The sequence below is a fragment of the Pseudonaja textilis genome, chromosome 1, assembly GCF_049901715.1.
Source record: "Pseudonaja textilis isolate UNSWEBS1 chromosome 1, rPseTex1.2, whole genome shotgun sequence".
Taxonomy (NCBI): Eukaryota; Metazoa; Chordata; class Lepidosauria; order Squamata; family Elapidae; genus Pseudonaja; species Pseudonaja textilis.
Window position 1 is genome coordinate 86,863,179 of NC_141990.1, and position 12,925 is coordinate 86,876,103.

Genomic DNA, 12,925 nt, shown 5'->3' on the forward strand with positions numbered 1-12,925 from the left:
CTCTCTGGATGATATTTGGCAAGTCGGTACTTATTAAGGAACTTAAATTATTATTAATTTTGAAACAAAGCTTTTGCTCCAGCAGTGGGCCTCCGCTGTAATCTAGATATCATACCTACTAAAGAAACACATCTTGTTGCTAAACCTTCTTCTTTGGTTATCTCTGCAAATCCTCATCCATCTGTTCCTGTTTCTTCTCTGACCAGATGACAAATTTAAGGCGCTAGTTGCATTCAATGTTCTTTCTCTGCCTGACAGGAGTTGAAGAATTCAGCCAATGACTTTAATGCTTTCTTGGAATGCTGGAGATGCAAGCCCTGTCTCTACTTTATGTCAGTTAGCTTAAAATGTTTTATTTAATCGATTTATATGGTGTTCATTTTGAATACATTAATACATTAATAATACATTACTTGAGGTGGTTAATGATAATAAAAAGTTAATAAAAACAAATGCATATACAACAAAATTAAAACAAAAAAATCACAAAACAGTAATTAACATGTAAAACAGCCCTAATGTTAATTCTTCATCCATAATTGGATTACCTCCAACGTTGCTGTAATAGACTTTCATTCATGCAGTGAATGTTGTATGTCTTAGTGAGGCTTTCAGATTGGCTCCACAGTATGTTCCAGTTCCCTGGAATAGATTTCAGGGGGTTGCAAATATAGAGATTCTGTTTCTGTCACACTACATCTTCTGATGATTATTATAATTGAGTACAACTCCTTGTCCCCATGATTCTTCTCATGATGGTCCTATGAACCAAGAAGGTGACCAGTGAATGAATCAGCCAACTTTCATCTCGAAAAGTGCATTTTAATTTGAAATCTATATAAATAGTTTGCTGCAGTGAATGTGTCCAGTCCAGTCTGTGTTTGAGGGGAGACTGCAACTTGTTGCACTGACCCTAAAGCTAATGATAAGTTGGGTTTAGAGCAGGATATCTGAATGTTATTTATTATTTGTTTGTGGGGGGTATAGTTATGTTTGACATATGCCTACATGGTGCCTTTGTATCAAGCTTGTTGTGGTTAGCCAGCAGGAGGTACAGATGGCTGAGGAGAGTGAGAAATTCGGAAGAAAGAACAATTAGAGCAGCACAGGCGACTCAGGAGTAAGGCTGCAAGGTAATGGCCCCTCCCTCAAGAGGATAAAAGCCAGGTTTGGAAAAGCGTTCTTTGCAGATAGCAAAGAAGCTCTGAAACTCAACTGGTGGACATCTTAGTTCATGTTTGGAAAATATTGTAAATTAGTTCTTATCTCTGGGTTTTTGGCAGCCTTGACAAACAACTTGGCAAGGCTGTTTCTTGTCGGAGCTAATTAGTGGAAAGCAGCCTTCAGAACAGAATTCGTTATTAAACCTTAAAAGGTGGGGGCTGCTGCCTTTGTCTGTGTTTGCTCTTTGGGAACCCGGTTGGGTCAGAACACAAGCTATAGAGAACTAAGCAGTTAATAACTATTATATAGTATGTCATTGTAACAATCAACCAGCCTTTTGTTTTGCCAATCTGTTGGAATTCCTGACTCAGTTAAAATAAGAAAGGTGTCTCCCCCACAAAAAAACGGCAGTGAAATATGCTGTGGATATAGTTCATGAACCTGCTTTATATTCCAGGCTGGGATTTTTTTTTTTCCAGAAACAGCCCAAGTGCTGCTGTTAGCATTTAAAAAAAAAAAAACTAAGCTTGATATGAAACAGTCCTTGTGGCATCTCATTTCTGCTGCTGATAGGGTTTTTTTTAAGTCAATAGAAATGAGTCCTGTTTCACTTGATGCAAACTTCATTGCTGAGGTTTGCCATATTTAGATCGTTAGACAGAAATAGATCCTTATCAGAATCAAAAACTTTGCATTTAAAAGTCCACTTATGATCCAGATAGCTGTTGCAATTATATTAACTATGCTTTGTACTACTGTGGCCATTTTTAATAGATAAAACCATTTTATAAACATCCGTATTAATTTTCAGCTATTCCTATAAAACAGAAGGATAATTTCATTGTAATGTATATTGATTAGTGTACATTTAAAGTGACAATAAATGTTCTATTCCATTCCATTCGCTTTGAGAGGCTTTCTGATACACAGTTCATATGCAACAATGGCTTAGCAGACTAGTTTGGCTTGGGTTTTTTTGTCACATAAATCTGCATTAATGAATTAATTGGAAAACATTGAAGAGATTAATGCTGACTTGGAGAACATCCAGAGCATAATCCAAAGCTGAAGAAAAGGTTTGTGCATGGTCTAAAAACTATGTCCTCTTATGAGGATTCAATTTTTTCAATAACTACCAATAAGTTGCCACCATTCCCTTTTGGAGAAAATTTGTTGAAAAGATGGTCAGTCTTTAATTCTGAAACAAATTAGTTCAGAATTAGCCAGTCTTGTATGTTCATTACTTGTATTGTAATGATAAAAATGTATATCTGTAAAAAGAGATGGGAAATATCTCATTAGCTACCTGTTCTCGTGGAATATCTGTAGATTATAACAGATGGGTCCAAAATGTGGGGCACATTGCAAGGCCATTTCTTCCCTATTTCTGGTATTTTCTTCCTTTTTCTACTTTGCTCAGTGGAAAGAAGTTGGAGAACAGGAAATTGCTTTTAACAGTGGGTTAACCCCTTAACTTGAAGAAAAGTTGACAGGTGGCAGCATGTAAGTGTTCATGACAAATCTTGAAAAACCTAAGCAAGGTTGGGGTGTACATAGGATATCATCAAGAACTGAAATCTCAGCACTGTGAAGTATGAGAATTTGAAAAACAAATATCCTGGGGGGAAAGGCATCAAAATCAGTGTCATATTACTATCAAAAAGACAATATGGATTTGCCGTTGTTACTAGGGGACTTACTGATTTACTTGAAGATACTTTTACAAAGAACTCAAGTAGTCTATTCTACTGCAAAGATTTCTTTTGGTTTAATTGTTTAAATTAAACTTTAAGAAGTTTATTTTTATTTTATTGTAAAAAATAAAATGATCACATGTACTTTAGCACTTATTGATAAATTAATATCTTGTGCTCAGATTACTAAAAATGTTCTGTATAGATTTAATGGAGAATTCCTAAATATAATGGCTATTAAAATACTGTAGATACTGTAATCTAGAACAGTGGTAGTCTAGCATTGTACCCCTGGGTTGTATGTCACTAGAGGAAATAATGAAATCTCTCATGCAATTTATGCATTGAGCAGTATATGTTGTTAGAACGTTCCATGTGTGAGAAGTGAAATAGCTTCTTCCTCAAAAACATGATATTTGAAGTAATATAAGACAAAGTTTTTCTCTGCTATTAAAATGGCATGGAAAATAGACAACCGTAATTAAAAGAAAATATTATCAGAATCCTATTCAGTGAAAAAACAGCATAAAATGTTATGAAGAGTCAGAGGATTGAGTTTGTGATTTGTACTGTGGTTTGTGCTATTACAGCAAAAGTTCTCAGTGTTTTATAAATGTAGTACCACATATACCATAGCTACATGGAGACTTGGAGTAATGCATTATGATATGTAATTTATATAACCACATTTTTAAGACTTGATCACATAGTCTTATTCCCATCTAGCTAAAAGGAAAATAACTAACTTTTACACACACAGACACAGACACACAGACACACACAAATTCTATAACCCATATGAACAGATGCTAAACATTCCACATAATTCCAAATACATAAGAATGGGAGGAAATGGATACCTTGGCCCATGTGCTACATATATTGAGGCTTCCTAGTCTACATGCAAAACCAGACTTCAGCATTTTGCCAAGTGAACAAACCTTCTTTCAAATATACTGAATTGGGACAAACAACAAATTACATCAGAAAAAGGTATTTTTAAAAACAGCATTTACAGTTCTATAGGTGGCTTTCTTCTTCTTCTTCTTCTTCTTTTTCTTCAGCGTTTGTCTCGCGCTCGGGCGAGGTCCGCTAATGTCCTTGAGTACTGCTTCCACACCTCTCTGTCTGCCACGCGTGTCGGGTCTGCCTTCGCGATCTCTAGATCGGCCTTGATCGTGTCCATCCAGCGTTGTTTAGGTCTACCACGCGGTCTCGCTCCTCCGACAGTCACCTTCATTACAGATTTGATGATGGATTCTTCCTTGGCGGCTCACGTGGCGAACCATCGTAGCCGGGACTGCCTCATGACCGTGGGGATGGGCACGACGTTGAACCGTCTACGCACTTCTTCGTTCCTGACGCGATCGAGTAGGGTGAGGCCTACCGACCATCGGAGACATTCGCATCTCCATTATCTGGAGTCTGCTTTCGACTTCTTTGGTCGTCGGCCAGCACTCTGGCCGTATATGCCACGAGGCGCACCACAGAGTTATAGATTTTCGCCTTCAGGCGCATCGGCATCTTCTTGTCACAGAGGACGCCCGTGATGGACTTCCATTTGCCCCACGCTGCATTGATCCTGGCTGCCACCTCAGTTTGTAATAGGCCTTCTTCCCCAAGAGTAGTTCCCAGGTACTTGAAGGTGGAGGCGCGCGGTAGCTCCTGCCCGTTCACGTGGATGGAGCCTGTCATTTCATTGTCAGTGGTCAGGTATTCGGACTTCTTTAGGTTCAGCCGGAGCCCGAACTGCTCGAGGCGGTCGTGCCACTGTTGGACTCGGTGCTCGAGTTCAGCCTTGCACAGGTTGGCCAGGAACACATCATCGGCGTAGAGCAGCGTCCATGGGGCGGGCGTGTACAGGTCGTGTGTAATTGTGTCCATCACCAGAATGAACAGCAGTGGTGAGAGAGCAGAGCCCTGGTGTACGCCGACGGTAATATTAAACTCCTCTGATATCCCAGCTGCCGCTTTACACGGCTTTTGTGACATCTGTATAGGAGTTGGACCCATTGTACGAGCAGCTCAGGCACGCCGTGATCTCGCAGTGCGTACCAGATGAGATCGTGCGGGACTCGGTCGAAGGCCTTTTCCAAGTCTAGGAAGGCGGTGTGGAGCGGGATTTTCTTCTCTCTGTGAGCCTCCATCAGCATCCGCACACCGAAGATGGCGTCGGTGGTGCCGCAGTTCTTGATGAATCCAGCCTGGTTGACGCTGATGTCGACGATGTCCCGAATGCGCTTATCAAGGGCGCGTTCAAAGATCTTCATAGTCTACGGTCTGTAGTTGGAGCAGTCCGCTGGGCTGCCCTTTCCCTTCCAGATCGGAACAGTGGTGCTGCGGTACCAGTCGTGTGGCACTTTTCCCGTGGAGACGATGTTGTTGAACAGCTCGCACAGCCACAATGCCGAGCCCGGTAGTGCCTTTTTCCAGAAGTCGGCAGGGATGTCGTCTGGTCCTGTTGCCTTACCGTTTTTCATGGCCTTGATGGCGTCGGCGACCTCGCTGGCATAAATGCCTGAGATTGGGCCTTCAACTGGGTCACCTCGCGGGGTTCGTGGGTGGGGAACTCCTCGGTGGAGATCTTCTCGAAGTATTGCCGCCACCTCTCTGCAGCGTCTCTGGGGTTGACGATCAAATTTCCCCTTTCGTCGTTGATCCCATGAAACTGGTCAATGTCCAGGGTCTTCCTGTGTCTGCTTTTGGCTAGGCGGTAGATCTCATTCTCGCCTTCTCGCGTGTTCAGCTTCTCGTAGATGTCATCGTAGTGGGAGCTTCTGGCTGTCGCTACTGCTTTCTTGGCTGCCTTTTTGGCCGCCTTGTATTCGCAGAGCTTCTCGCTGGTCTTGTCCTGAAGAAAGGCCTTGTAGAGCCGTTTCTTCAGGTGTACGGCATCTTGTACTTCCGGTGTCCAGAGCCATGTATCTCGTTCGATGCGTCTCCGTCCTGGCTTGGTGCAACCAAGCTGTTGGCAGCCGGCAGTGTGAACAGTGCTCTTCAGCATGGACCACGCTTCCTGTGGCCCGTCGACCATCTGCAGGAACTGCTCCGGTTTGATGAGGGGTCCTGCCATCTTCTTCTGGTTCCACCACTTGATTCGTGGCTGGTCTGCATTCCTTTGTCAATCCTGGTCTTGGGCTTGCTGATCCTGATCTTCGCCATCAGCGGCCTGTGCTGACTGCTCGATTCGCACGGGTACACCTTGGCGTTGAGCACGTTTTTAGCGGCTCTTCGTCGTACGATGATGTAGTCGATCTGTGTGTGGTGGCTCCTGTTTCTGCTATGGTAGGTGAGGAGTTGAGATTCTCGCCTAATGAAGCAGGTATTATGATGGTCATATCATGGGAGTCGGCAAAGTCCAGGATCCTCTGGCCATTCTCATTCGTATCGCCTGTGCCGTGCCCACCGTGGCACTGGTGTCCGCTTTTGTCCCGCCCTACATGACCATTCAGGTCGCCCGAGATGATGATGTCGTGACTATATATATATATATATATATATATATATATATATAGATATAGCCACTATAGGTGGCTTTCAGAATGCATTATCTTCATAATCTATGTTATAAAAGATTCTGCCAATGTATTCTTTACTGCTTGCAGTATGCTCTTTGTTAACAAAGGCAGGCTCCATTTGCTAAAGTTTTGAGTTTCCTGCATTATGTAAGTGAGATAAGTAACTATGTAACATGATGAATTCAGGAGATGATGAGAAAACAATCAAGCTTGGTTATCTGGCATAATCCTACACCTTTAATTTAATTGCGAAGCTTGCCATTCTACTCTGTTCAGAAGATTGCAATTAACATCTTTCTCAGATGGAATTCAGTCGCTGGTCTCAGTGAAAACAGTTTTATGTTTCAAGGAATTGACTTACAGCATATTTGAATTTGTTATTCTTTAAATTCTGCTTGCTTGACTGCTTTTGTGAAAGAATAGAGAAACCAGATAAGAGTTCATGAATAAACTGAGATTAGAAAAATTTCAAATTTGATTGGGTTAGAATTTTATACTAGGGGTGTGTATGTGTGTGTGTATGTGTAGAGAGAGAGAGAAAAATACTGTTTTTAATCATCATTGATAAATATTATGTGGGAACTAGGAGCTTTTTTTTATGGCATAAGTTTTTCCCCTGTAGGATTTTAATAAGTTGCAACATATGTACAAAAAGTGCAAACCCTGCACTGTGGCAAACTTTGCAGATACTTCTGTATTTTACTTCTGTATTAACAATGTAGCTCTGATAACTTTTAATCAAACGCAATAGAAGTTTCTAGTTCATTTGAATGATCCCATATATCTTTAAATCAGGAGTCGCCAACCTTTTGGACACCAGGGACCACCAAACTCATAATTTGAAATCCCAGGGACCACTAACGGGTTCTGTGGGTGTGGCCTAATTTGTGGGTGTGGCTTGGTGGTCATGTGACTGGCTGGGCATGGCTTGTACTTAAATATTATAAATATTGATTTAAATATTGATTTTTTTTACCCAAAATCAGGCAAAGCAGGCAGGCAGTTGAATTGCTCACAGAATCGCAAATTCATTCAGAGATCTATCTATCTGCCATCAGCTAGCTCAGTCTGTCACATAAAATTTGCTTGCAAGCAAACTCACAAAATTAACTCACAACACACCATGTATGTAAATATTGATTTTTTTTTTTATAAAAAAGAGCAACTTTTACCCAAAATCAGGCAAAGCAGGCAGGCAGATTGAATTGCTCACAGAATCATTCAGTGATCTATCTATCTGCCATCAGCTAGCTCAGTCTCTCAAATTTGTTTGCTGTGAGTCTGCACTGAATAACAGAACCTTTAGTTCTAAGGGATGTTTGGTTGTGCTTAAAAGCAGAGCCGAAGTTCTAAAGACTAGCCAGAAAGCAAGAAATCCAACCATTTCCTGCTTCCTACCTAATCCAAATCTCCCGGCACAACAGAACAGATGATGGTCAGAAAAAGGAAAAATAGCAATTTAGCAGGCAAGTTTGCCGGGTAAGGAATGAGTGGGCGGGGAGGGTTCCCGTGGGCCATGTGGGTGGCGCAGCCTTGTGTTTCTGTGCAGCCTAGATTAATTGCTTTATGGGGTGCTCTGGGGGTGAGATTTCTCTGTGGCCTACCAAAATTTTCTCATGGCCAACCAGTGGGCCACAGCCCACCGGTTGGTGACTGCTGTTTTAAAGAGCTAAATTATTTCATGTTCATAGGCATCTTAAATGTCATTTGGTCAGGCAGTGTGAGTTTTGTAATACAAATTTAAACTATAATGGTATTAGTATAATATGTGAGAATCCAAGCAGTGTGGCCTTTTGTAATTGACAGATGGAAATATTATCAATAAATAGATTTTCTAAGTGCCATCTAGAGGCTTTTTTTGTATGGTACCACCATAGCCAGTTTATGGACTGGGACCACCATAGTCAGTTTATGCCATAAACTTTCAACTTCGGTTTTCAGATTTTGATACTTTGTGATCTTCAATTCTTCTATCTCTTGACATTGCCACATCAATTAGCCATATTTTCTTCTTTTCAATTATTAAAGAGTATAAATCTAGTTAAAGATGATTAAGTTCTTCTTGGAATTATTTGTACTTGTTTGAAATTTATGTGTAAATCAACAACGGTTAATGGTATCTTTTACTTATATTTCTTCCACCACTTACAGAATGTGACAAACTTCGGAGAGATGGCTATAGAAGTTCTCAATACTATTCTCAGGGTCCAACATTTTCATCACCATCCAACACAATCTATGGAAGTTGCCAAGATGATTATGAAGAAATTGAACAGAAGGTGAGACAGCAGAGTCTTGAAAAAAACAAATGAAAATATTGCAGAAATGTTTATAAGTTAAATAAATGCACAAGATATATATTAAATTCCATATTTGAAAATGATAAACCAGTTTTTAAAATGTTCTGCCCCCAAAGCATCTTGTGTGAGTTCTTTTTTTTTTTAATAAAGTTTTATTTGGGTTTTCACACACAAAATACAAGTAAAACATCCTTTTTGAAAATAGCATGGTCCCGGGTTGAACTTCTTTATACAGACACAAAACTCAATTCCATGCTCCTTTTTGTATTCTATTCCGTATCTTATACTATTTTACATTTTCTGTATAGTTTTTCCCCTCTTTTAATTTTCTCTATTTTATTTTGATTATCTCATCTCAATTCAAATCATTATATTTATACTTTTGTCTGTTCTGTTTCAAGTTCATATTATCTTTTCTCATTAAACAAATTTTCTCCTGTAGTTACTAACTGGAGTATGACACCTTTATATCTTTTAATTACATCCATTCAACTCTTATTTAAACTTCAATATATAGCTTAAGTTTATGACCTTCAATATAATACATAATACATAACTTCCAATCGAATTCTGCTTGGCACATTCTTATAATACACACTATATTCTTTTAAAAAAAGAAAGATTGTAAATATATGTAATTATAAACCCTCATTCCATTCCAGTTCAGTTCTATCATTAATAATCATTAAAACCATGACATCTTTAACACTTCTTTTCAATTAAGTATCATACTTCCTTAAAAACACATATAATCTCTATAATTAATTTTTCCCTTATTTCTCTTCACATATGTTTTATAAATCATTAAATATACCTTTTGTTACTTTTATTTATTGACAAGCATTCAACTGAATTACGATAGCTATTTTATCAGACGTTTTAATCATACATTGTTTCATATTTTCTAAAATTATTTCTGCTTCTAATATAACCATACTATCTTATGTACCTTTGCAGAATCCTTTTTTCCATTAAGTTTTCACCCATTATCTCTAAATAGACCCTGTTTCTCTATATTTTGCTTCTGTCCTTTATAACTTCTTTTCCTTTCTTTCTTCCCTCTCATCTTCTCCCTCCCCCTTTTACCCCCTTGTTTCTCTAGTTATAATTCCCTCTTCTGTTGCTTTCTGATTTTATACTTATTTTTCACTCTATTTTTTTTTTGAGTTGTTTTTCCCAATCTTAAACTTTCCATTCTCTTTCTCCCCTTTCCTTTTCCCCCCCATCTAAGATTACTTGTTCATTAAAGATGGCTTCTTCTTTGTCGCAATCTTCTTGTTCTGCAGGCATTTCTTGTTGTTTCTTATAATTCCAAATCTCCATTTCTAAAAACTGAAATACGAAGCCAAAAGAACCTCTCCCTTCTTTGTACTTTTTAAGTTCCATTTTCAGTTCTTCTAAAAGTGGAGCCATTTTAAAAAGTTTTAAACAACCACCTGATTGATTTTAGTCATTCAAACCAATAACCAACAATCCAGAAATCATCAAGTAATCCAGATAGTCCCGAGTTATATCTTCTTATTTCTTTTTCGACTTTCTCTTCCTGCGGTTTTTGTTGCAATATTTCAGTTAGAATGTATCTTTTGGAAGTCTTGTTGAGATTTTGCTGTAAGTTCTTTTTTTATTCCAGGCAGTCTCCTCCCTTCCAGATCCTGCCCTTTTATTCTTCCTCTCTCCTTTCCTGTTTTCAAAAGCTTTTAATTATCCAGAAATCTTTATCATCCCTTTGACTTTTTATTTTTTAGCATTAAATGCCTATTGATGTCAAAGTGGATTTTTTTCCAATTTCTTGCTTAAGTCTCTTAGCTGTCAGTATAGGAAACCAAACCTTTTCCTTTTTCTCTCTCCTTCGCAGCTTAAAAATCTTCTTAGGGAACAATGTTATTGTTTTTTAACAGTTTCAATTCCAGGGTACCTTATTTGTTGCTTTTGCTGTTTGACCCGGTCAACCAAAACTTTCTCTTATCTTCCTCCTGCACATTCTTTTCTGGTCAAGTTCTTCTTTGTGGTGGCCATTTCTGACCACTGCTGAAATCGCCTTTGGGAAAGGGAGTAATGGCCAGCTGGGGAGGAGAGATGCGGCTCCTGGCAGTCTCCCCCCCTCTTCACCACCTCTACGGGATGGCTTAGCCCCGAAACCAGCCGGCTTGGGGCTCTCCAGCGGCGAGCACGGAAGAAAGCCTCACAGAGACGAGGTTTCGGTCTGTCGCTGAAGAAGCTCAAACCGGAAGTCCGTGTGAGTTCTTTAGAATAGTTTAATTTGCAGGAAAAAAATTACTGTGCAGAAACCCAGGTACTATTTAAAACAAAAACTCTGATTTAAAAAACTGGCTAGGTTAGGTTTTGCTGCTTTTATGAACAAATAGAAAGAACTATTGTTCCCTTGTAAATGCCCTGGCTTTGTAGTGATCACATTGCCCCATAGAATATACCATAAATGACAGGACCACTCCTTCATTGGCTTTACCTTGTTTGTACTTTGATATTTACAGTGTGAAAACAATGTGATTGTCTTCTTTATTCTATTACTTGTTTGAATTATTTGTGCCATAGTGAATTGATAACATCATATCTTTGTAACACCTGTCCCTAATGCAGCATTTAATTAGTTCATTTATATGTCATATACTCTCAGATAGGCATGATTTCTCTAAAAGAAAATCTAATGAGTAAAAATATATTTTGAGTTGTTTCTTTAAAAAATAGTAAAGAAAAAGCTGTCCATGTAGAGAGAGGGAAGGAATTGTAGAGTTTTGATGCCGTCATGCAATATTTTATATTATATCTAATATATATATATATATATATATATAGAGAGAGAGAGAGAGAGAGAGAGAGAGAGAGAGAGAGAGAGAGAGAACACCAATATCTAAACAATATCAGGAAGAATTAAAGAACATTAAAAAGAATTAAATTAAATAATTAAATTAAAAAATATTTGACAACTTTTTTAAAGGCTGAACAATTTGGATTATAAGGATATTCTTCCTATATTGATGAGACATCTCTGAATTTTATTTATTAAATTTATTGGCTGCCCATCTTATCATAGGGTAACTCTGGGCAGCTTACAATCTGTCTGAGTTTATTTTTCACATAACTAAACAGGCTTCATATATTAATACCAAATTGAACGGTAACATGAACACTTGGTCCTGATCTTGTTGAACAGTAATCAGTGTAGATCATTCACTGTCAAAATGATATAGTCCAATAGGATATATCAGTCAGCAATATGGCTGCTACATGTTGCAAAGGCATCTACAGCTGTTACCATATCAGGTTGCTTTTGAAAAGCCTACAGGTTATGTAGTAAATATAATTATGCCCAGGGGTGGGATGCTACCAGTTCTGCTGGGCTCTATAGAACTGGTAGCTCTGAACAGCAGCAGACATAGAACAGGTTCTGTGTCTGCTGCTATTTGGCCCACCTGCCCGCCCGGACTGTTATCTGATCTTTATTTCCTGCTTTTTCAACCTCAGCTGAGATCGAAAAAGCAGTAAAAAAGTGCTTTTTCAAATGCTGCGGAGCGCTTATCAGCTGTCCAGGCGGCACAGCTTTAGGTGGTGTACATGCATGCGCACATTCAAAGCACGCATGCGCACGCAAAACATAATCACCGAACTGGTAATAACACGGTTGAATCCCACCCCTGATTATGCCAATCCTGCAGTTAAAACCACTATCAGCTAAAGTTCTGAAGACTTCAATGGGCCATGAAGGAGTCGCTAGCTACAAACAGCTTTTTCAGGCAGAATGCATTATTTTCTAGAACATGCTAAATCCCAATCTAGTCTTCATCTTGACTACAGAGAATCCTTGTTAAGCAACCACAATTGGGGCTGGAAGCTTGGAAACTATAATTGTGCTTATCTAATCTTACTTCAGTTTCTTTTGCTTTGAAGACCTATGAAGGTTATAAATGCAAAAATTGGCTGGGAAGTTACATTTTTATCACCATCATAACTGAGAATGGTCACTATACAAGGTGCTTGCTAAACATGGACTACCTATACATCCATCTTAATTTATTCTCATTTTGATTACCCTTAGTCATTTCAATTAAAAAAAGAGATGTTTTTGCCATTTTCCTAATTGCTGGGAAAATGGGAATTCGGAGGAATGCTACAGGATTTGAAAGACACATAGGAGAAATCTCTCTTTTGTATACCAGATTGATAAGCTTGTGGCAATGAATCTTCAAAAGGGCCTGTCCTTATTGAAGTACTCAGTCAGGTTCATAATAGG

At 38.9% G+C, this 12,925-nt stretch overlaps 1 protein-coding gene across 7 annotated transcripts in view; it reads left to right on the forward strand.

Annotated features, from left to right (window-relative positions):
* The window catches only part of NHSL1 (NHS like 1), a 157,918-nt gene that overhangs the window by 117,900 nt on the left and 27,093 nt on the right, over positions 1-12,925 (forward strand). For all 7 annotated transcript variants that reach the window (XM_087940312.1, XM_026705563.2, XM_026705564.2 and 4 more), the window contains exon 3: positions 8,528-8,655. In XM_087940312.1, coding sequence (XP_087796438.1) covers positions 8,528-8,655 — 128 coding nt within the window. The remainder of the gene's footprint in view (positions 1-8,527; positions 8,656-12,925) is intronic.